The 24,076-nt window shown below is 52.6% G+C and overlaps 1 protein-coding gene across 1 annotated transcript; it reads left to right on the top strand.

Annotated features, from left to right (window-relative positions):
* On the top strand, window positions 1–17,237 carry MCM5 (minichromosome maintenance complex component 5). The gene is made up of 17 exons (XM_006865230.1): window positions 1–68; window positions 190–364; window positions 1,608–1,734; window positions 1,818–1,946; window positions 3,200–3,372; window positions 4,659–4,814; window positions 5,262–5,428; window positions 6,479–6,650; window positions 8,557–8,668; window positions 10,023–10,166; window positions 10,313–10,378; window positions 10,450–10,626; window positions 11,326–11,438; window positions 13,178–13,306; window positions 14,052–14,194; window positions 15,955–16,082; window positions 17,114–17,237. The coding sequence occupies exons 2-17, from the start codon at window positions 198–200 to the stop codon at window positions 17,213–17,215; spliced, it is 2,205 nt and encodes a 734-aa protein (XP_006865292.1). The 5' UTR covers window positions 1–68; window positions 190–197; the 3' UTR covers window positions 17,216–17,237.
* Window positions 17,238–24,076: the final 6,839 nt, after the last annotated feature.

Genomic DNA, 24,076 nt, shown 5'->3' with positions numbered 1-24,076 from the left:
CGCGAAACTCGGCGTCGGACCTTGGAGGTTCTTGTCTCCCGCGGTTTGTGGACTTCAGGAAGGGACAGGTGGGGTCGGGGGCGCTGACGCCCCGGGGGTCTGCTGCGTCTCCGTGGGGGTGGGACCGTGGGGAGGCCCCGGGGTCCCCCGCTGCTGGTTTCGCTCTGTAGCTGTGGTTTCCCCTGCCAGGCGCAGTCATGTCGGGCTTTGACGACCCCGGCATCTTCTACAGCGACAGCTTCGGGGGGGAGCCCGGCGCCGACGACGGCCAGGACCGCAAGTCCCAGCTGCAGCGGCGCTTCAAGGAGTTTCTGCGGCAGTATCGCGTGGGCACCGACCGTACCGGCTTCACTTTCAAATACAGGTGTCAGAGCGGGCCGCCCGCCGGCGCGCCGCAGGGCTTGGGGTGGGGCCGCTCCTTTTGGCGCTTTCACAGCGGAAGTCAGTTTAGGGGTGCCTCCAGCAGCGCAGCTAGGACAGGCGGTGCTTCTTAGTGTTCTCCCGGGTAATCTCGGCAGCCCCCTGGAAACTCAATTGTAATTGGGGAAGAAGCTAGTTAGGGTCCCTCGTTCATTCATTCAGCCTTGTCGGGTCTATTGCACCGGTGCCCGCTAATGCTGAGTACTGGTCACTGGTTCCAGCACCCAACATACTGGACAAGGTCCATCTTAACGTCCCAGCGATGTCCTGTTGATGCCTGTAGCCCAGAGACCCTAAAATGCACAGGATGTGAGGTTAATATTAAGTCAAGCCCAGAATTGGACCCCGCCTGGTGTGTGCTGTATGATAAGCACTGGACTGCTAACTGCAGGGTCGATTGTTTAAACACACCAGTCACTCCTCAGAAACCCTTTACTGGGTCACTGTGAGTTGGAAAGGACTCAACCACACATAGCAACAGCAGTTATTAACTGAGTGACTTGTAAGTGTTACTGCTTCTGTTTGTTTACATGCCAGCTAGCTTTGACCACCTGTCAGGCACAGTGCTAAGTACGGAGGTACAGATGAGAAGATGGTTTTTGTCCTCAAGGAGCCCCCCTGAGTCAGTAGAGGGAGGTGGAGAGAGCAAGTGCATGATGGGGGAAGGAAAGCAGAGGCCTTGGGGAAGCCTTCCAGAGGGGCAGAGGTCTGAGCTGCCCTTGAGCTGAGGAAAGAGTTTCAGGAGAGGGCACCATCCGAGGTGGGAGAAATTATATGAACACAGAAGGACAGGAACTCTCAGGATGTCATACAACTCACGGACAAAATGTATAAGAGGGTGGCTCCTGAGACGAGGTCAGGGAGCAACATAGGACAGGTTCTATGCGTTCTTGGAAGAGAAGTTCAGAGTTTCATGAGATGCTCTGTAGAGTGCTGGTGGTTGGCCAAAGTCCCTGCTGCCATGGAGCTGTCCAGGGTGGGGTTGGCACCTGAGAGTGGAGTCCTACGTGAGCATCTCCCAAGCTGACCCTTCAGCATCCTTGGAGTACCGCGGGCCCTTTGGAAGCTGCCTCTCTGGGTCCTGGAGGAGGGTGTGTGTTGGGGTGGCTGCTGTGTGGCAGATTGCTGATGCACAGGTGCCCCTTAGTTAATGTTGGTCTCTCCTTCTCTGCCTCCGCCTGCCGCAGGGATGAACTCAAGCGGCATTACAACCTGGGCGAGTACTGGATCGAGGTGGAGATGGAGGATCTGGCCAGCTTTGACGAGGACCTGGCTGACCACTTATATAAGCAGCCGGCTGAGCACTTGCAGCTGGTAAGTGGGGACCCCCCACTCCAGACCCCTCAAGGCTGGCCCTGTCTTAGTCACTGACAGCTTGTCCCTGACTTTTTCTCTAGTTAGAGGAAGCTGCCAAGGAGGTGGCCGATGAGGTGACCCGGCCCCGACCTGCCGGAGAGGAGGTACTTCAGGACATCCAGGTCATGCTCAAGTCCGATGCCTGCCCATCCAACCTTCGCAGCCTGAAGGTGGGTCCGCCTGGGGAAGGGGAGGACTCCTGAGGCAGGCCTGAGCAAGCCGTTTGACCTTTCTGAGCTGGTTTCCTCCACCGTAAAACTCAGAGAGGGACAAATCTTGACTGTGTTCCTTGTGCAGGCAAAGCATTGCTCCAGATCCTGGAGACACAGTGAGGAGCGCCCAGCCTCATGGAATGCGCTCCAGTGGGGGGAGATGGGATACACCAGTCAGCATCACTAGTGATAGGAGGTTCTTATTGTTATCTGCTGTCAAATCGATTCTGATTCTATATAGGGTTTCTGAGGAGCCACTGGTGGGTTTGAACTGCCAACCTTGGACCAGGACTCCCATAGAACATTACATGGACGTAAATGCAAGGAAAGGAGCTGATGGAATGACAGGAGAAAGCAGGGCGCTTAGGAAAATATAGAGAAAGCTTTACTGAGGAGGTGACCTCGGGCACAATGTGAGAGGTCCCATTAAGTAGGGACTGCCTGAGGCTTCTGCGAACCCCCCTGTGTTCAGTGCAGACTGGTATAGGTCTCCCCGCTACCAAAGGTAGAGTACTTTCTCCGAAACCGTTTGTGAGCCAAAATGATGTAAATCTTAGAAGCAATTAACACTCGCTTTTATGGGAAAGTTTTTTGAATGTTCCCAGACTAGAAAAAAACCTCCTCAGTTGTATCAAATGCCACAGAAACCTAAGATCCCACTAACACACATAGTGTCCACAGAACAGCTAAGAGCCTGGTGGCTTGATTCTGAGTGTCCTTCCCAGGGAGAGTTTGGGGACGGCCCTCTTGTCGCTTCTCAGGCTGTTCACAGCCACTTGAGTGTTCTGGCTCACTGCAGAATGAACGCTGAATGCTAGGTTTGCGCTTTGCCTTTTTTTCATTAAAGTGAAAATCTTCCTTGGATGTAAATGTAGGTCTTTCATAGGAGCGGAGAGGCGTTGAAAAGTGGGGGATACTTTGCTCAGCAAACAGGTTTTCATCTGAACTAAAGAGCTGTGCCCTGCCTGTTACTCTGTGCCCCCTCCCCTGGCTGCTCCCCAAGGTGTTTCAGAGGTCCTATGGTCATCCCCTCCCCCCTTTTAAATTGAGTTTCTAAAATTGTGGCAAGTACGTAGGTAACAAACTGCTGGCTGTCTTGGCTCTCTTTGCCGATGTAGTCCGGTGGCGTGTGAAATGTGTTCACCATGCTGTTCCCCCATCTCCGTCCCTGGCTCCCTGTAGCTGACAAGCTCCCTGTGGCTCTGTTGCAGTCGGACATGATGTCACACCTGGTGAAGATCCCCGGTATCATCATTGCGGCCACTGCCATTAGGGCCAAGGCCACTCGCATCGCGATCCAGTGCCGGAGCTGCCGCAACACTGTCACCAACATCGCTTTACGGCCCGGCCTGGAGGGCTACTCCCTGCCCAGGAAGTGCAATATGTGAGTGGATGTCGGGGATGTCTGGGAAGGGCTGGGCAGGGGTGCGTCCTGAGGGATTGGCAGAGATCTGAGCTCTGAGTTCTACCCCGCCTCCCCACCACAGACAGCCTGTGTGGATCACCCAGGGTTGGGAGGGAAAAGCATGCCGTCTTTCCATATGTTCAGGCTCCAGTCCCGGGCCTCAAAATGTTTCCCATCTTGCATCTAAACCATGCTTTGGTCCTGTTGTCAGATGTCTGGGGAGAGACTCAGACCATCTTGGGCACGTCTGCCTGTCTGTCCTGTTCCATGCTGTTCCTGCTCCCTGGCCTCCTGGGGGCCCATGGAGCAGCTCAGGCACACACCATCTTGGTGCCTCGACTCTTTGCACATCTCTCTTCAGCTTACTCCTCCCTGGCCTGCTGTGTTTTCTGGGCGCACACGTACCTGGCTCCCCTCCCCTTCTAGCCCCTGTCTGCGGTACACTACCTATCATGAGGTGGTTGTTGGCAGTTTGGGCTTTCTGTTTCCCCTGACTAGAACTCAGGCTCCGTGACACCAGGACTCATGTGGGCTCCTGCGTCTCCTGCACCTCAGATAATCCCGGGCACCTACTAGGTGTTTTGCCCCAGTATTTGTGATGCCCCCAAACCTAAAGCACCCACTGGCATCGAGCTGATTCTAGCTCAGAGTTACTCTCTAGGACAGGGCAGAAGTGCCCTTTATGTTGTGAATCTTTATGAAAGCAAACCGCCATGTCCTCCTCCCTGAACAGCTGGTGGGCATCACCTGCCAGCATCTTGGTTACCCCCACACTTAACCCACTGCACCACCAGGGCTCTTGTATTTGTTGAATAATGACTACAGTTCTGTAGAGGGGCCTAAGAAAGTCTACAGGTGTTTCCAGTCTCCCTGGAGAAGATGTTGGGATTTGAGTGGGGTTTGTAAGAAAGGTCCTTGGTAATTTAGCCTAGGGTGGCACAGTGGTTTAGCACTTGGCAGGGCATTGAAAGGTCAGTTGTTTGAGCCCACCAGCTGCTCTGCGCAAGGAAGATATGGTAGTTGGCGTCCACAAAGCGGGCAGCCAGCCAGTTCTGTGGGGTTGCTCAGCTTGCGAGCACTGGTCTGGTTGGGTTTCCTATGTGGACTGATAGCGTGAAGGATCAGACCTCCAGTAGGCCTCCTAACTCCTGACCAGGCAGCGGCCCACCTCATGGCAGCCTTCTGTCTCAGACCTTCCCCAGCCCACTGGGGACCCCTTCTGTTGTTGCCGACTTGTGACTGGGATCTGACCACCCCCCCTGCAGGGAGCAGGCTGGGCGCCCCAAGTGCCCGCTGGACCCCTACTTCATCATGCCCGACAAGTGCAAATGCGTGGACTTCCAAACCTTGAAGCTGCAGGAGCTGCCTGACGCGGTGCCCCATGGCGAGATGCCCAGACACATGCAGCTCTACTGTGACAGGTGGGCGTCGGGCTCCTGTGGTTCCTCTCATGTTTCCTCTGGGCTTTCGGCTTCCCCTCAACCCCCCTGTTACACATGAGGAATGTCACCGAGAGGTTAGCTCATGGAGCCAGGAAAAGGGCTAGGAGGCTGGGAGGGAATGAGGAGAGAGGTTTCTTCAGAACTGGCTACCAGAAGGCATGTGACAGCAGACAGCAGAGAGGTGGGGCTTTTGGAAGGCTGGCTGGTCACACTAGGACACCTCAGCTGAACGTACCTCGAGGGGCAGCCACCCCATCACCGGGAGTTAGCACTGTGAGCGACCAGCCATCTGGGGCTGGGTATTTGTGATGGACGGGGACCTTTCCCTGGGTCCCACAATGGAATGGGAGTTAGCGCTCAAGTGGCTGTGAGCATGGGAGCAGGCTGTCACTTTCGCTCCTCCCTCCCCTATCGGCCTTCTCTCAGGTACCTGTGTGACAAGGTGGTCCCCGGGAACCGAGTCACCATCATGGGCATCTACTCTATCAAGAAATTCGGCCTCACCTCCCGCCGAGGTGTTGACAGGGTGGGTGTGGGCATCCGGAGCTCCTACATCCGGGTCCTGGGCATCCAGGTGGACACCGACGGCTCTGGTGAGTCAGCCCTACCGACGTTGGGTATCCGTACATCTGTTCATGGTAGCTGCTAGCCTCCTGCTTGCCGTGTCTCCAGATCCCTGACTGACCAGAGAGGGACAGGCAGGCCGCAGCCAGGGGGAGAAATGAGACGCTGACAGTGAACTTGCTGGGGGACAGGGGCAGGGTGAGGGTTGTCAGACGTGATGCCGGCCAGGTGCTGAAGTGGGATGCTGAGAGCAGCAGGAACCTGACGGGAAGGCTGTGGAGGAAAAGGGCTGTGGGGGCTGCTGGAAGGGTAGGCAGCAGGGTGCTGAGTGGGTGTCGGGATGGGTGGTCTGGGGCCAAGGTGAGGACTCATGTTCTCACCTGGGGGCTGGAGAAGCACTGCCCAGTTTTCCAGCTTTGTGTCTACACTGGTTGCTGTGAGCTGATTGGAGGGAAGAGTCCCCAGACTCAGTTCATGGACCTGTGCCCACTCCCTGGTGAGCTCTGCTCACAGTTCTAAGCCCCCCTCTCCCAGTGCTGGCAAGCACAAGTATCTGTCTCTAGCCTGAGCTGCTCCCCACGTCCACACGTCTGTCTGGTGCTGCCTGTCCATGCTCGTCCCTCTTGAGGAGCTGGCTCCTTTGTCTCCCACCTCCCACGTCAGCTACTGCCCATTTCCCCTTCCAGCTCCCTCTCATTTCTTGTCCCTACCTCCAGAGATGTCCTGGGCAGGACCAATGCTCAGCCCAGCCTGGGCCCTGGCATCTTACGGGTCCCAGCCTCTGCCCCTTTGCCACACCGGCCAGAGTGGCTGATACTGTTAAAGCAAACACACCATGCTGCTCCATGGCTGAAACCCTCTGTTTCTCCCTGTTAGATGAAAGGTGCTCTGGTGTCCATCTTGATCCCGCTTGCTCACTGGGCAGGCTGGGGACTGGTGTCTGCACTCAGGCTGAGGTTGTGCCATCCTGGCTCAGGGCTCTTCCCGCTGGGAGGCCTGTGCGTGGGCCCAGTGGGCTGGTGGGCTCAGGGAGGGTTCCCTTCATAGCCCTCTCATGCCTGCCTTCCTCACCCACCCAGGCCGGAGCTTTGCAGGGACCATCACGCCACAGGAGGAGGAGGAGTTCCGCCGCCTGGCCTCCTTGCCCAATGTCTACGAGGTCATCTCCAAGAGCATTGCCCCTTCCATCTTTGGGGGCATGGACATGAAGAAGGCCATTGCCTGTCTACTCTTTGGGGGCTCCCGGAAAAGGTAGGGAGCCAGGCTACAGACCACTGGAGCCTGTGGAGGGGGCTGGTCACTTGGCCTGCAGGACAGATCTCAGACGATGGGGACTTGAACGGTGTCTTCGTGTTTCCTGGGACCCTCAGCCCTGATTCCTACCAGCCCAGTCTGGCTGTTAGCTAGCTGGGGGCAGGTGGAGAGCAGCTTGGGGGCAGAAGCATCTGGTCTGTGCTCCTTGTATAGTGTGTGACCCTGAGCCCACGTGTCCCTGTGAGTTACACAGGTGGACATCCTGGCTGTCAAGCCATCCCGAGTGCTTTAGTAACTGTTGGTGGTGTTAGGTGCCAGCTAGTGGCTCTGACTCCGCCCCCCTGCCCACAGCAGAACAGAACACTGCCCGGTCCTGTGCCATCCTCACAGTCTCTGCTGCTGCCACTGTGTCAGTCCATCTTGTCTTGGGGGTCTTATTTGCTGACCTTCATTTTACCAAGCTTGATGTCCTTTTCTAGGGACTGGTCCCTCCTGACCTTTGCACAGTATGGGTGATGAAGTCTTGCCGTTGCCCCTTGTAAGGACGAATCCAAGCATACTTCCAAACCAGATTGCTTTTCTGGCAGTCCATGGTACTTTCAATGTTCATCTCCAGCATCGTAATTCAAATGCATTGATTTTTCTGTAGTCTTCCTTATTCACTTTCACATGCTTAGGAGGTGATTGAAGATACCATGGCTTGGGTCAGAAACTAAGACAATAGAAATGATAGAAAATCATAACCGTGATATGATTATTAGTAGCTAATGTTTACTGGGGGGGCCCTGGGAGTAGTGTCAGATTACCCAATAAGCAAGGTGAGCCTGGGCTTCCTAGTGCCTTCTTACTAATCTGTAGTGAATCCTAAGTGAGCACAAGTAAGCCTGTTTTTTTCCTTGATTATTGGAAGTCGCCTAGGGCTGGGTATTGTCTATGGTTGACACACTTAGCTGCTCACTGAAAAATTGGAGGTTCTGGAGCCAGAACCCAGAGGTACCTTGGAAGAAAAGGTACCTGACAGGTCTGCTAAAAAATCAGCATTGAAAACCCTGTGATGCCGAGTCCTCTTGTGACACAGGGGTCGTCTGTGTGTGTTAGTAACATTTACTGAGTTCTCATGTTCAGGCTTTGTTCTAAGGCCTCTCTGTGTCTAAAACCCATCACTTTCCACCACCACTGTGTGAGAAAGACACTTTTTTTTTTAGTGTTTTATTGTGAATTACGTGATAGTTTACATGGGAGAACATTATTAGGTTTACAGTCATCCTATTGTATATTATTTCATTGCCATGGTTAGAATCCCCTCCATGCATCATCAACCAACCAAAGGGTATATATACCCTGCAAGCGTGTTCCCCTTCTCTTCCCCCCGGCCCCAGTCGTCAGCACCCAGCCCTCTCCCTCTCCGGGTCTAGAGTCCCCAGCCACTCCATTTCTCAATGTCATCATCTCTGCCTCCATCTCTAGCGTCACTGTTACTCTGGTTAGGGTCCTGCACTCCGCCCTTCTCCCTTGATGGTCCCAGAGAAAGACACTCTTATACCTATTTTATAGATGAGGACATTGAGGCATGGAGAGCTAAGGCTGTGGGAAGTCAGCTGGAGCTGTCCTTGTGGTGCCTGCTCCACTGTGCTCCATGGCAGCCCCCTGGGGAGCCTTCACCCTTGTGTCCCAAGAGGGAGGTTGGCTGTGGGTGCCATTCCCTGGGGAGGCAGGCAGGTTTTATCCCACTTCACCTTTAGGTGAGGCTACCAGGCTTGGGGCTATAGAGCTGGGTGAGGAGTGGGTCTCAGAGCCCCGCTGTCCCCTTCCTGCTCATCAGCTCCAAGCCCCGTGATAGGCTGACCTTGGGTCCCCTTGCTGGGATGGACTCTCACCTCATCTTCTCACCCTGCATCCCCAGGCTCCCTGATGGGCTCACACGGCGAGGAGACATCAACCTGTTGATGCTGGGGGACCCTGGGACGGCCAAGTCGCAGCTCCTGAAGTTTGTGGAGAAGTGTTCTCCCATCGGGGTGAGTGGCCCAGGACAGCTCTTCTCCCTTTACTGTCTGCAGGGCAGGGCCGTGGAAGACCCTAGACAGGCAGGTTCACCCAGAATTCCTTCTGTGTTGCTCCTGGCTGCAGTCAGCAGGGCAGTGGGGAGATCAAGAAGGGATGGACTGGCATGTGCAGGTTCGGGGAGAGAGGAGTGTGTGTGTGTGTGTGTGTGTGTGTGTGTGTGTGTATATACTTGTGGACCTCAAACATATCACCGAACCCTCAGCTTGTTGTTGTTAGGTGCCATTGAGTTGTTACCGACCCAGAGCGACCTTATGCACAGCAAAACAAAACAACTGTCCGATCCGGGGCCAACCTCACTACTGTTGCCACGCTTGAGCGCTTGAGTCCATCGATGCTGCCACTTGGCCAGTCCATCTCGCTGGGGGTCTTCCTCTTTTTCTCTGACCCTCCACCTTACCAAGCATGATATCCTTCTCCAGTGATTGGTCCTTCCTGGCTATATGAAGTATGAAAGACAAAGTTTGGCTATCTTGGCCTCTAAGGAGCACTCTGGCTGTACTTCTTCAAACACAGATCTATTGGTTCTGTTGGCAGCCCATGGCACTTTTAGTATTCTCCTCCAACACCATAACTCAAAATCGTCAGTTCTTCTACAGTCTTCCTTAGTCACTGTCCAGCTTGTGCATGCATATGAGGTTAATGAAAACACCATGGCTTGGGTCAGGCGCACCTTAGTCCTCAAGCTGACATCTTTGCTCTTCAACACTTTATAAAGTTCCTGTGTAGCACCCAGCTTAGCCTCAGTTTATTCATCTGCTAAATACCACCAACTACTGTCACATAGGGTTGTTATGAGTTGTTACAGAATCGATGACACCTAACAACAACAACAGTAGCCTCATTAAAAAGAAAGGAGTGAAATGAATATGTATAATTTATTCTATTTAGCCCAATATTCCCAAAGTAGTATTTCCACATGTCCACATGTTTAGTATAAAACAAAACAACTTTCTTTGTACAATCTCTGATGGCCCGAAGTCTGAGACCTGTGTGTATCTCACACTTGGTGTGTCTCAGTGTGCCCACCCCGCTCCCTGCCCCCACATCAAGGTCTCTAGGGGTTGCTGTGTTGGACCTCGCTGTCTATACAGATGACGGCACTCACCGGGGTCAGGAGTGCCCGGCAGCTTTGAGTCGGACGTGAACACGTGTCTTATGCTGTGGGCCCTTCCCAGGGCTGTGGTGACAAGGCCAGACTGAAGCGCAGGGAGGATCGCTGACTGCAGCCGTCACTTTGGTTCTGTTACTTTGGGCCACCTGGAACTCTAGGCCATGACACCTTCCCTGCCCTGCCCCCCGGCTCAGGTGTACACGTCTGGGAAAGGTAGCAGCGCGGCTGGCCTGACAGCCTCAGTGATGAGGGACCCTTCTTCCCGGAACTTCATCATGGAGGGCGGAGCCATGGTCCTGGCTGACGGCGGGGTGGTCTGCATCGACGAGTTTGACAAGGTGAGTGTCCACCTGGGGAAAGTGGGCAGGCATGCCAGGCCCCCACGGTTGTCCACCAGACTGACCCCGGGTACTGCCAGGACTGTGAGTGTGCCCCGTCGCCCTGGCCTGGGTGGGTCTGATGGACGTCTTCTGTCTCCCATCAGATGCGTGAGGACGACCGAGTGGCCATCCATGAAGCTATGGAGCAGCAGACCATCTCCATCGCCAAGGTGAGTGCCCACACCCCTGCAAGCTGGCCAGGGTCAGGGATCCCTTTCTCACGGCCTCCTCTGCCCCCCAGGCCGGCATCACCACCACCCTCAACTCCCGCTGCTCCGTCCTGGCTGCCGCCAACTCGGTGTTTGGCCGCTGGGATGAGACGAAGGGGGAGGACAACATTGACTTCATGCCCACCATCCTGTCCCGCTTCGACATGATCTTCATCGTCAAGGACGAACACAATGAAGAAAGGGACATGGTGCGTCCAGGGCCAGGGCGGGCTGGGGGTGCGGATGTGCCATGAAGTGGGGCTCCGAGTGTGAGGGCTGCAGAGCGGCTTGGAGTCTGAACTGCTTGGATTGGGGTGAGAGGCAGCGTTGGGCTCTATGTCATTGACATGTCCCGTGTGCTGGCTCCAAGCCTAGCTGCATCAGGGTTCTCCTTCAGTATTGTTGGGGATCCTTTCTTTCAATCTCAGGGCTTGGCATCCTTGGGAGGAGGCTTTGTCACCTGTGGTACCTGAGGTGGCCCCTGGCAACTCCAGGGTTTTCTCTTTCCAGTTTGATAACCCCCCCCCCTCCCCCAAGGCAAGAGGGAAGAGGAGCTGCCTCTTTTCCAGTCATTGTAGCAAATGTCCCAAGGTGGACTCTGATTGGCCCAGATTAGGTCTGATGTCCCACCTTAAAACAGAGACTGTGGTTGACATTGGCTGAGTCTGGCCAGTTGCCCGCCTTGATGTGGGTGTGTGGGTGGAACTTCAGCTGGAGAGGGCAGGGGCAGGAGTCCTGGGTTTTCCCTCCTGTTGTGAGTGAGCAGGAGGCATGACCCTGAGGTCTGAATGCCATTCCTGGCTTCGTGATTCTGGGTCCTCCATTCTATCCCTGTCCTGCTATGACCCAAGTTGGGACCCTGGCTGGGGAAGGCTTATTGACTGAGCCAGTGTCCCTTCGGCCCCCAGATGCTGGCCAAACACGTCATCACGCTGCACGTGAGCGCGCTAACACAGACTCAGGCCGTGGAGGGCGAGATCGAGCTGGCCACACTCAAGAAGTTCATCGCCTACTGCCGAGCGTGAGTCCTGGCTGGAACCCTTGGGGCGGCCTTGTCCAGCTTCCCTCGCAGGACGTCTGAGATGACACCCTACCTTAGAGGGGTGGCTTTACTCCTCCTGAGCCTCAGTTTCCCGTCTTCAGCATGACTGGGAGAGCCCCTGCACTTCAACGTGCCAGGCAGGCAGTGCCGTGTGTCTTTGGGCAAACCAGGTGACCTCTGAGCTTGATTCCACCGTTCCATGTTGCCTGGACAAGATAGTAAATGCTTGGCACGGTCTTGCACCAAGTCACCTCTCAGTAACTGGCAGCACCATTTGTTGCTGCCCTGAGACCCTCAGTGACAGTGATCACAGTGTGAACTCTGGTTAGTGGACACTGACCCCGGGGTACAAACGAGAGCCTTAAATTAGGATGGTAGGCAATTCAGGAGAGGTGTGTGTGGTCCTTTGCAGAAAAAGGCTCAGTGATTTGAAAGGTGATTGTGATAAGTTTGTTGCGGGTAGGATTGCCTCAGTGGTTTCCGAGTGAAGGCACGTTTACAAAGGGCAGGTAGCAGTTGCCTGTAGCCTAGTGGGTTGTGTCGTGGGCTGTTAACTGCAAGGTCAGCAGTTTGGATCTACCAGTCATTTCACAGGAGAAAGATGAGCCTTTCTGCTCCTGTAAAGGTGTGTCGCCTTGGAAACCCTCTCCAAGGTCACTATGAGTTGGGACCAACAACAGTATACAAGAAGGGGTTGTGTGTAAGTCAGATGGTCCTCACCCGGGGACTGCCTGGATACACGCCTTTCAAGTCTGTTGTCATGATTCAGCAATGCTATTGGACAGAGTGGGACGGCCCCATAGGCTTCCCAATTCCTAACCTGATAGACGCAGACTGCCATGTCCTCACACGGAGCAGCTGATGGGTTTGAACTGCCGACGCTTCAGCTAGTAGTCAAGCACTTACTGTGCCACCAGAGCTCCTAAAGTGAACTCTAACACTTCCCCCAAACCTACAGAGTAGGTATAGTGAGGTTGTACCGTCAAGTCGGCACAGTGACCCTGAGCTGTAAAGACTAAGTCATTTGTCCATGGTCACATGTAGGAGGAGCCACAGACACGACACCTCTGCTGTCTTTCAGTGGCTCCAGGACCACTGAGGACTCTTCAGGTGTCCAGTGAGCAGGCCCCAGTTTAGCCTGAGCTAATGGTACACAGAGACCCCACAATTCCTGGGTTGTGCATCCTGAGAGGCTTGTCTACAAATCAGAGGGCTCTGGATTCTACCCTGAGTTCCTGAGTGGCCTTGGGGAGGTCCCTCCCTCCCTCTGGGCCTGTCTCCTCATTCTTAGGTGAACTAAGGCCTCCTCTTAAGTCCTGCCATCCACCCTCCTGGGAGAGTCTGCCCCAGGTACTACCCGTCACAAGTCCCTGCCCAGCAGAAGGGTCGGGCTGCTGTCCTCGGACACTGCATCAGTCCCGAGACTGCCTGTTAGTCACTGGCGGTGGGGCAGTGCATACCTCATGGCAAAACTCCAGACAGCGTCCAGTGGCAAGGAAGGGGCACCGTTCACCCTGCCGTGTACCTGACCTCCCCTACTTTTCTCTGCGACTCCGATCCCCATGACCCCAGCCACAGCCCAGCTTCTAGTCCGGTCTGTTCTAAATGCTGGTGCCTCCTGTGCGAGGATGCAGGTGTGGTGTGTGGGAAAACGCAGGACCAGGGTGCCCCAGAAATCGCTCCTGGCCTCACAACAGCCACTCCCTACTGTCCTGCAGGAGGTGTGGCCCCCGGCTGTCTGCAGAGGCTGCAGAAAAGCTGAAGAACCGTTACATCATCATGCGGAGTGGGGCCCGCCAGCATGAGAGGGACAGTGACCGACGTTCCAGCATCCCCATCACAGTGCGGTGAGCGGGCCAGGGCGGTGCAGGGGGACAGGCCAGGGGTCCCTAATACAGTGTGATGAGCGGGCCAGGGTGGTCCATGAGCCTGGTGCTGTGGTCTGTTGTTGACCACACCGAGGCCCAGGAAGGTCTGAGTGAAGAGAACAGTGGCCTCGTGATTCCATGGTTTGTTGAAAAGGCTGGGACCCTCTGGACCCTCTGTTTGACAGTAGGACTGGCTTTCCCCCTGGGGACTGTCAGGTACCCTGAGGGTGAAGGACGGCCCCTGGTCCACGTGGGATCCTAGGGAAGTGGTTTCTTTCAGGAGCCCCTCCTCTGTGTTTACAGAGTAGAGGGGATCAGAGCTGGGAGCCCCTGGTTTGCAACCCAGTCTCCTGCACTGAGCATAGTGATTTGACTGTGCAGACGGCAGCTTAAACCTATTGAGAGTTTGTTTTTCCCTTAAATAGAAAGGTTTGGGGTGAGACTTGGCAGGGCCCTTTAGCTCCAGCTCTCTCTCTGCATACAAGGAGAAGGGTTTCCTTTGTGAGGACACTCGGAATCCCCACTCGGTGCCTGACTGCACCTCATCACACAGACACACCTAGCTGCCCAAGAAGCTCCCGTTCACTGGGCAAGCCTGGACCATGACCAAGGAGGATGGAGACTGGTTAGGGGGACAGCTGGCTGTCTCCACCGCAGGTCCCCTCCCCTGGTCGGGTGGGGCAGAGTGGGGAGAGCTGCCCTAATCACCCCTTGCCCCTCGCAGGCAGCTGGAGGCTGTAGTGCGCATTGCTGAGGCCCTCAGCAAGATGAAGTTGCAGCCCTTCGCCACGGAGGCGGACGTGGACGAGGCCCTGAGGCTTTTCCACGTGTCCACGTTGGATGCTGCCTTGTCCGGATCCCTGTCAGGTGAGCGGGTTAGGGGCAGGCCTGAAGGGAGGAGGGGGTGTGGCTTCTCGGAACATCTCTGGGCCTCCTTCTCTCGAATCCTCTTCCCGCCATTTTCCTCCATGATGAAAAGAAGCACTTTTTTCCAGACTCTTGACACACGTGTTTGTTAATAATTCTAATTTTTCATCACTGGGTAAATGATTAAAACAGTCAGCCCTCCTGTGTAGGACTCATAACCTTTTTCAATGTCCACAGATCTTTTCACCAATTCTTTATAGCTTCCCCTGGGGCTCAGGTGGTGGGAAGGGATGTTCACAGAGGCCTCTTCAGGACGCCCAGACTTGACCCCTGGCCTGTGTTTTCCCACCACAGTCGTTCTGCCACCATAGTCTTTCAGCAGACATTTCCTGAGCCCCGATTAGGTGCCAGGCTGTCCGGGGATAAATGTTTCTGTTCCCCCAACAAATACCTACTGGGTGTTCAGTATGAGGGGGTTTCAGAAAGTTTGTGGTTCTGTTTTCCATGAACTTTTTGAAGCGTCCTCATATTTGCCCTAGCCACTCTTCCAGATGTTGGGAAGCTATCAGGTGCTGTCATGTTGATTGTGACTTACAGGAACCGTAAGGACAGGGTTGAAGCTCAGCAGCTGCTCTTTGGGAACCATAAACAGGGTCTCTGTGGGTTGGAACTAACTCAACCGCACTAAACGACAAACAAGGACAGGGTAGAACTGCCCCGTCGAGTGTTCTGGGTTGTCGTCTGTTCAGGACTGTAAATGTGAGTAAGTCACACAGTCCCTGCCTAGAGAGGCTTGTTCCAGTGGAGAGTGATGGCCGGCATGTGAGGGAAGGAAGGAGAGGCTGTTACAGGTGGGCGGACCAGGGACCACCTCTTAGGAAGGGACATTAGGGACAGTAAGTGTGAAGTGAAGTGACGTCACCCAGCAGAGGGAGCGGGCTTGGCAAGTTCAAGGACCAGCACAGGAACAGAGCAAGCCTGCCAAAGGAGAGAGGCCACTTCCTGTCACACGGGAGGAGGGGGGGGAGTACTTGATCAGGAAAGGAGGGCTCCCAGCGGGGCTGCAGGCACAGAAGGTGGAGTGGTTGGGGTGGTGGTACTTGACAGCCTTGTAGGATGTGTGGGAGTTGGCCTTTTAGATGCCTTGTTTCTATCCTGCCTGGCCCTGCCCTGGCCCTGCCCACAGCCGTACCCCCTCAGCTGGTACACAGGGTGTCTGTTGGGTGGTCAGCATGAGAGACACTGGCAGGAGCTCCTGTTTGTTGAGGGATGCTCGGGGCACTCATAGAGGTGGTCCACATGGCCACCTGCCCCCTTGGGTCACTAGATCTCTTCCCTAGGCTGTGACTTTCTGCTGCCTGCCCCACCAGGGGGCATCTGTGCTGTGACTAGCTTGTTTCTCATGATGTCAGCTCAGGCCCTCCCTCCTGAGTACTGTTAGCTCCTCATCTAACCAACCTTGTGACCTGTGGGCTTGTTCCCCACCTCCAGAACTGCCTTTCAGACTTGTGGTACTTCTAGCTCAGTGCCTGTGCCTTCTACAACCTCTGCCCAGAACATCTTTCCCTGGGTGTTTGCTTCTCCACCTTCACCACCTCAGACAGGCCTCCCATCCCTTGGCCCTCTGTCTGTCCCTCTTTCCCTGAGGTCCTTTTGTGGACCTGGTTCAGGCTGGTCTTCCTTGGGCTGGAGGGCTCCCCCTGGTGGGTAACTGAGGACCCGGCGCACCCATCTTACCGCTTTTCATTGGCCTTCCGCAGGGGTGGAGGGCTTCACCAGTCAGGAGGACCAGGAGATGTTGAGCCGCATCGAGAAGCAGCTGAAACGTCGCTTTGCCATTGGCTCCCAGGTGTCAGAGCACAGCATCATCCAGGACTTCACCAAGCAGGTGTGCCTCCCGGGGCCCGGGCACCTCCCAGCCACCCGGCTCCACGGTGGGCTCAGGGTTTGCTGGGGGCCTCAGCCCTTCTCACCTACCCCTCCCCTTGAGGAAGTGGCAGTGAGGGTGGAAGACAGCCAGGAGGCACGGGGGCGTTGGCCCCTGGGAGCAGGTGTTGCCTTCCAGATGCTGTGGGGAGCTTGTCCTGGGCTTTAAAGTTCCAGGCACCATCCTAGCTTCTGGCCTTGGCTCCCTTCCTCATACACAGATGTGCAGTCTGAGGCTTAGGTCTAGAGATGTCTAGAGCTGGGTCAAATGGACTTGACTGAAGTCCCAGCTCTGTGAACCTGAGGGAGTTAATGTGTCTGTGCCTCAGTTTCTTCCCTGTGAGGCGGATGTAGAGTTGTGGAGACGGTGTGGACAGGTAAAGGCAGAGAGGGACCTGGTATAGACTGTTGTTGTTGTTGTTGTTATGTGCCGTGGAGTCGGTTCCAAGTCAGTGACCCTGTACAGGGTTTCCAAGGCTGTAAATCTTTATGGGAGTAGAAAGCCTCATCTTTCTCCCGCAGAGCAGCTGGTAGTTTCGAACTGCTGACCTTGCGGTTCGCAGCCCAATTCGTAACCACTACGCTACCAGAGCTCTTTTGGTATAGACTAAGTGTGCAAAAAAGATCCATTCTGTATTTTTTTTTTTTCCTTTTTAAGAACTTTTTGTTGTTGAGAATATACGCAGCAAACCCTACACCAATTCACCGGTTTCTCCGTGTGCACTGTAGTGACACCGATGGTGGTCTTTGAATTCTGCGGTCGTTCTCACCCCCTTCCTGAGGTGCTCCTCCCTAACACTCACTCACTGGTGGCCCTCAGCTTCAGGTCCCGTTTGTCTAGAGGAAAGAGCCCGTCTCATGATCCAAGGAGACAGGGCGTGCCAGCCCTGGTCTGCATCGGAAAGGGTGCTAGGGCTCTGGAGGGCTGTGTGGGTGGTCGGGGTCCTGGTCCTCGCTGAGACGTACACCCCTCTGTGGCCCTGTGTCCTGCAGAAATACCCGGAGCACGCCGTCTACAAGGTCCTACAGCTCATGCTGCGGCGGGGTGAGATCCAGCACCGCATGCAGCGGAAGGTCCTCTACCGTCTCAAGTGAGCTGGACTCCCGCAGCCTCGCTTCCTCTGTCTCTACCGGCACCTCCAAGCTCCCACATGCGCTCTTCACCCCGGAGCAAGCAGCGGCCACATCTGCTGATGCAGCTTCCGGAAATGTGCTTTTGTGGAGTTTATTGGAATAATAAAGTATGTTTGGATATCTTTGGGCTGTACACTTGGTGGCCTGCCGCCCTCCAGTGTATCCTCTTGGTGAAGTGGGTGTGGGGGATGAACAGGCCTGGGTTCTTACCTGGGCCTGCACCCAGGCTCTTGGGTAAGTCACTGTTTGATGGACACAGTAAAGGTAGTTGCTCACTGTGTAAGTTGTCTGGTGGAGTGTGTAAGCCACCTCTCTCGATTGTTCCCTGGCAGTGGATGGATTGTTGTTAGGTACCATCGACTGGGTACCGATTCATAGTGACCCAATGCACACAGAACAAAACACTGCCCGGTTCTGGGACAACCTCACAATTGTTGCCATGCTTGAGCCCAGTGATGCTGCCACTTGACCAATCCATCTCACTGGGGGTCTTCTGACCCTCCACCTTACCAAACATGATATCCTCCAGTGACTGTTCCCTCCTGACAATATGTCTGAAGACTGAGAGAAAATTTGGCCATCTTGGTCTCCAAGGAGCTCTCTGGCTGCACTTCTTGCAACATAAATCTGTTTGTTCTTGTGGCAGCCCATGGTGCTTTCAATTTTCTCCCAACACCATAACTCAAATATGTCAATTCTGCGGTCTTCCTTACTCACTGTCTAGCTTTCACATGCATATGAGGTTATTGAAAATACCATGGCTTGGGTCAGGTGCACCTTAGTCCTCAAGCTGACATCTTTGTTCTTCAACACTTTAAAAAGGTCTTGTTCAGCACGCCTAATAATATGTTGTTTGATTTCTTGACTGCTGCTTCCATGAGTGTTGATAGTTGATCCAAAAAGAATGAAGTCTTTGACACCTTCAGCCTTTTCTCTTGATAAGAATTTTGTTTATTGGTCCAGTGTGAAGATTTCTGTTTTCTTTACATTAAGAGGCAATCCATAGCTAATGCTGTGCTCTTTGATCTTCATCTGTAAATATTTTAGGTATCTGCACTTTCAACATGCACGGTTATATCATCTGCATATTGTAGGTTGTTAATGAGTCTTCCTCCAATCCTGATGCCATGTTTTTCTTCATATAACCCAGCTTCTCGGATTATTTGCTCATCATATAGGTTGAATAAGTTGATGAAAGAATACAACCCTGTCGCACACCTTTCTTAATTTTAAACCATTCAGTGTTGGCATGTTCTGTTCGAACAATTGTTTCTTGGTCCAGGTACAGATTCCTCATGAGCACAATTAAGTGTTCTGGAATACTCATACTTAGCAATGTCCATAGCTTGTCATCCACACAATTGAAGGTCTTTGTGTAGTCAATAAAGTACAGGTGAACATCTTCCTGGTATTCTCTGCTTTCAGCCAAGATCCATTGGATATTAGCAATGACATCCCCTGTTTCATGTCCTCTTCTGAATCCGGCTTGAACCTCTGGAAGTTCTCTGTGTATACACTTACAGCTGTTTCTGTATTACCTTTAGTAAAACTTTCCTTGCATGGGATCTTAAAGAGATTATCCAATGATTTCCACATTCTGTTGGGTCACTCTGGAATGGGTACAAATACAGATCTCTTCCAGTCAGTCGGCCAGATAGTTGTCTTCCAAATTTCTTGGCAGAGATGAGTGAGTGCCTCCTGTGCTGCCTCACTTTCTTAAAAGATGTCAAATTTTCCCTTAGTTCCTGGTGCCTTATTTGCCAATTCCTTTAATACACCTTGGACTTCTTTATTCAGTATTATTGGCTCTTGATCACATGCTACCTCTTGAAATGGTTGAACATCAACCATTTCCTTTTGGTACAGTGACTCTATGCATTTCATATTCTTTTGATGCTTTCTGCATCATTCAATAATTTGCCCAAGGAATCCTTCAATAATGAAAGTTGAAGCTTGACTATTTCTTCAGCTCCCCCAGCTTGAGAAACCCTCTTGGTTTTCTGATTCTGGATAGCTGCACATTTTGTTGTAATATTTGGATTTATCTTCTTGAGCTGATCTTTGAAATTTTCTGCTCAGCTCTTGTAATCTCATTTCTTCCATTTGCTTTAGCATCCCTACGCTGGAGAGCAACTTTCAGTGTCTCTTCTGACATCCATTTTGATCTTTTCCTTCTTGTCTTTTTAATGACTTTTTGCTTTCTTCCTGTATGATGTTCTTCCTGTCTGTGGATGGATAGGAATCCTGTTTTTTGTCAGACCACCTTTCTGGGTCTCAATTTCTTAATCTATAAATGGAAGTGACACAGAACCCAAGCCCTCTCTCTGCCTGCCACAGATGTGAGACCAAGAAGACTAGTGGTAGGGCTGTTTTGGTTAAGAGAACAGGGTCGATTTTACTGCTGTTTGGAACAAGCAAGGAGACGGGGAGCTCTGCCACTGGAGAGGAGAAGAGTTGGGAGGGTTTTATAGGACTCCGGGAAGGCCTCGGGGAAATCTGGGAACCTGTCACAAGGTAAAATTATACAAATGACAGATCTGGAATGAGTGTCTTGTGTATAACTTCCAAGCTCAGTGGACTTAACTTCTTTATGTTCCAGAGGCTTGTGGTTCCAGTAGCTGGGCCCGGACATCCCACCTGTCTTCACACAAAGAGCCATTTTACAAATGCTTAACTATATTCTTAGCTTCTGTGCACGTTCCTGATTTGAGGTGGGCAGGGGAGAGAAAGACAAATCTGATGGCTAGACTACCTTAAAATAAAAGGCACTGGTGGGGCTCTTCTGCCCGTGGCTGAAGAGAGCAGAGCAAACATTTCTACTTCATTTCACAGGCTTGTGGTCAGGGTACATGAGCTGTTTCTCAAGTCCGTGGGTGATGCAAATAGCACACTTGGGAAAGGTGGAGACTCAAGTTCGCATAGAGGTGCTTAGGAAGAAAAGAAAAAACCAGCTGTTGGAAACCTTCAGGAGCACGTGGGTCACAGTGGCGGGCATCTGGTGATTTGTGAAGTGTGGGAGGGCTTGGCAGTGGTGAGAGTCCAGGGGAGATGTGCTAAGTATGTACGGGCAGTGCGGACCCTCAAAATTTCCCTCCTGGATCCGCTCATGGGACTCCACCTGCCCCCAGATTATCCTCCCTCGCAGAGTTCAGAGGCTGGACTGGTGGGAGGCAGTGACCATGCTGGAGAAAACCAACAGTACTTTGGTAGTTTCTTTGCCTGTGGTTCTAAGATAAGCCCTGGGCTGCAAACCACAAGGTCTGCAGTTCTAGCCCACCAGCTGCTCCGTGGGAGATAGACTTATGCTCCCGCAAAGATTTTCAGCTGCCGAAACCCTATACTGGATTGCTTTGAGTTGGAACTGACTCCAGGGTACTTGACAGTGTCAAAATACCAATATGAATGCAATTTTTGTTCAAAAATGAGAATTCGAAAAATAAAAGGAAAACAAACCAGTGAAGTAAAATATGTGGTTATTTAAAACTTTCTATGGTGAATTGTGGTTATGAAACGGACTGCTAACCCCAGGGGTCAGCAGTTCGAAATGACCAGCAGTGCTGGGGGAGGACGATGAGGTTTTCTGCTCGCATACAGATTTGCAGCCTCAAAGTCTATGCAGGATCTTTATGAGTCGGAACCGACTCCACAGCATACAACCACCACCACGATAGTGAATGGGGTGAAAATTTACCGAGCAGATCAGGTTTTCATTCAGTACTTCATGTTTTCTTTCATCCGTGGATCCACAACATAATACCATTTGTCTTATTTCATTCCTAACTTTACCCGGAACCTTTCCTAACTTGTCTGAACTTTATTTCTGTGCATATCTGCCCTTTTGATCTCAAATGGTTGATTGCTCTAAGGTGTTGGTACCTCCCTAGAGTTGTTTAGTGCCATGAAGTCGATTTGGATGCAGGGTTTCCAAGAAGAGACTGGTGGGTCCGAACTACTGACCTTGCGGCCCAGTGCTTGATCCTACAGCACCACACCAGGACACTCTACACCTGTCTGTTGATTGGCTGAAAATTGAGCCTTAGGGGTGAGTTCATTTCCACGCCTGAAGGTGAATCAGAGACAGGCTTGGGGATTGCACCCGTCTCTAGCCAACCAATAAGCTTGCTTTTTATTTTATGATTTTTGAGTTTTGTTCCACAGTTTTTCTCCATTTTGTCACAGTTTTCCTCCATTTTGTGATCCCTTTTAGAGCAGTTGGTAGCAGTAACCTGGCACCATCCAGTTCTGACCTTGGGGTCATGGAAACTGATGTTTGCAAGGTCCACTAGTCCATTGGACTCACTGTTTGCATATGTCTTTGATTTTCATCATCCTTCTTCCCTCCAACAGAAAGGGATCCGTAAGCACTCTACTGTTTTTGTGGACTATGCTGTCAGGTGACCCTGGTGTTCCCCAAGACCATGGTCTTGAGCCTCCAGGCCTAGCAGCTTAATCCCTTGGTGTTTAGTTATGTCTAAGAATTTTTCATAACTTGGTTGCCTGCATTCTCCACCATATTCATGGCTATATTAGCAGCATCGGTAAATACACGTATAGAAATATCCTCTTGTCAAGCCTAGATACATTTGTGGGTTTAATCCTACTCCTAGTGTGGTGCTGTAGGATCAGAACTGGACTTCGAACCACAAGGTCGGCAGTTCAAACCCACCAGCTGCTTGGAAACACTATACAGGGTCTCTGAGTCAAACCGACTTGATGGCATTTCACAGTAGTCCTGCTCTCCCTCCTCCCCCATCCATTTTTTGCAGGATTGCGTATATAACAGGAAGTTATTTCTGTTGTCTTACCCGTGGGTCTTCCGGCGGCCATCTTTTGCTGACCTCCTTCTTATTAACCCAATGTAATGTGTGTCCTTCCACCCCTGGAAACTGTCACAGAATATCTTTTTCTGTGTGAAAATCTTTTTTTTGTCATTTTATAATTATGGTCTCTTACAATATTTGTCCTTTTTGATTGGCTTATATCACTCAGCGTGATGTAGTTTATATTTAAAATGTATTTAGAAATAGCAATCATTTCTAGGTAAAGTGTTAAAGATTAAGCACCATGTAAAATGAAGGTAATTTAATCACCGAGAACGTAATCTTTGTAGAGATACGCATGACAAAGCCTACTGTGTCATGTTGTCACTGTGAGTCACAAGTGTCCTTGTGTGCAGAGATTTTCCAGCTGTTTGAATCTGAGATTCTGAGTGCACCGTTCCAGGAACTGTTTTAGGGAAGTGTTTCTGGAAATGGAGAGGTGAGGGTTAGGAATTGAGCCCACTTTCTCTGACTCATTCATCTTAAATTCATATCTATTTTGATAATTTTGAGAAGAACTTTTTAAATAGCTTTTCTTGGTTTGGGTGGCAATCTCTGTTGACAGAAAGGGAAAGGATTTTTGCTTCAGAGAAATCATTCTTGGTTCCTCTTCATTCAGCTGATTTCATCTTTGGGTAGTGATTGTGGGGAGAGGTAGCTGTTGGGGGAACCGAGTCGGTTATGACTCTCAGGGACCCTGTGTACCGATGTCCGGTCCTGCATCAGTGTCACTGTAATGTTGGAGCCCATTGCTGTGGCCACTGTGGCCGTCCATTTCAGTGCTCAGCTCTCTCCTGTTGGCTAAATGTTGGAGCTAGACTGGCCGTTGACTTGGTAACAGTAGCTTTGTGTCTGTCCCTGGCCAGGTTCGTCCACTCCTGGGAGTCATGATGTCACAGGCCCGTTTCCCCTTCCTCAGCGGTGTAGGGCCAGAGGGGTCTTCAGGGAGAACTCTCACCAGGTTTCAGCATATGGTGGTCCTGAACCAATAGAGGTCCCCAGTGGCAACTTCCCTACCCTGCCCCTCCACATGTGTGAACTGGGACAGGCACCATAGGTTGTGGTACTGCTGACCTTAGTTACAGGTGGGGAGACTCAGGCTCATGGAGGCAGCTGTCACCGAGTATGTGCGCTCCCAGCCCCAGCTTGTGCCCTGACCCGCCACACCCCACTGTTTCTGCCACATTGTGACAGGGTGGCCTTATGCAGGCCTGAGCTGGGTGCTGGGGACAGACACAGGCCTGGAGAAGGGATGCTCCCGTGGGGAAACTGTGTCCTGGGGGCCGAGAGACCAGAGGAGGAGTGAGGGGCATCACTGTGGTCCCGGCTGGAGAGTGCTGTGTGTCTAGAATGTTCTAGGTGGAGAGTGGGGGGCAGGCCTGGGGTCATGATAGCAGGCTGTAGTGGGGGGCAGGAGGAAGGATCAGAGCTGGCTTCTCAGACACCCAGACTTTCCTGAGGTGATGTCAGTGGGGGCTGTGAGGAGTGGGGGCCAGGCTAGGGAGTTGGCCATTGCCCAGCCAGGCCTCAGACTACATGGACCTGTGGCTCACAGCACTGCCTTCTCAGCCCTCCTTTCTGTCCACTCTCCTTCCTTCTGCTGTCCTGCACCCATTCGTTCCTCTGTGAAGGGATTGACAATGGAACCTCCCTCCTGGGTGTCGGTGAGGATTCACGGAGCTGATGCGGGTCAGAGCTAGCCCTGCGCGTGGCACAAGGAGATGTGCTGGAGGCGTCTAAGCGTCTTGTTCTCTCCACCTTACACACCCTACAGCTTCTGCCACCAGGGAGGCACGCCCTCATTAGAGTCGACCATAAGGCATCAAAAGGGCAAGCTTTGCCCCAAGATAAAGCTCAGAAGGCAGAAAGGGGTAGGAAGGAAGGATGAAGGAAAATGGTAGCTACATGGAGGAGGTGGGGGAGTGTTGTTAGATTGTGTGAGGGTTGCAGTCATCATCGTCACTATACAAAATGATTTTTTTTTAACAAGAGAAGGAAAGAA

The sequence above is a fragment of the Chrysochloris asiatica genome, unplaced genomic scaffold, assembly GCF_000296735.1.
Source record: "Chrysochloris asiatica unplaced genomic scaffold, ChrAsi1.0 scaffold00076, whole genome shotgun sequence".
Lineage (NCBI taxonomy): Eukaryota > Metazoa > Chordata > Mammalia > Afrosoricida > Chrysochloridae > Chrysochloris > Chrysochloris asiatica.
This window is presented reverse-complemented; position numbering and strand designations above follow the sequence as displayed.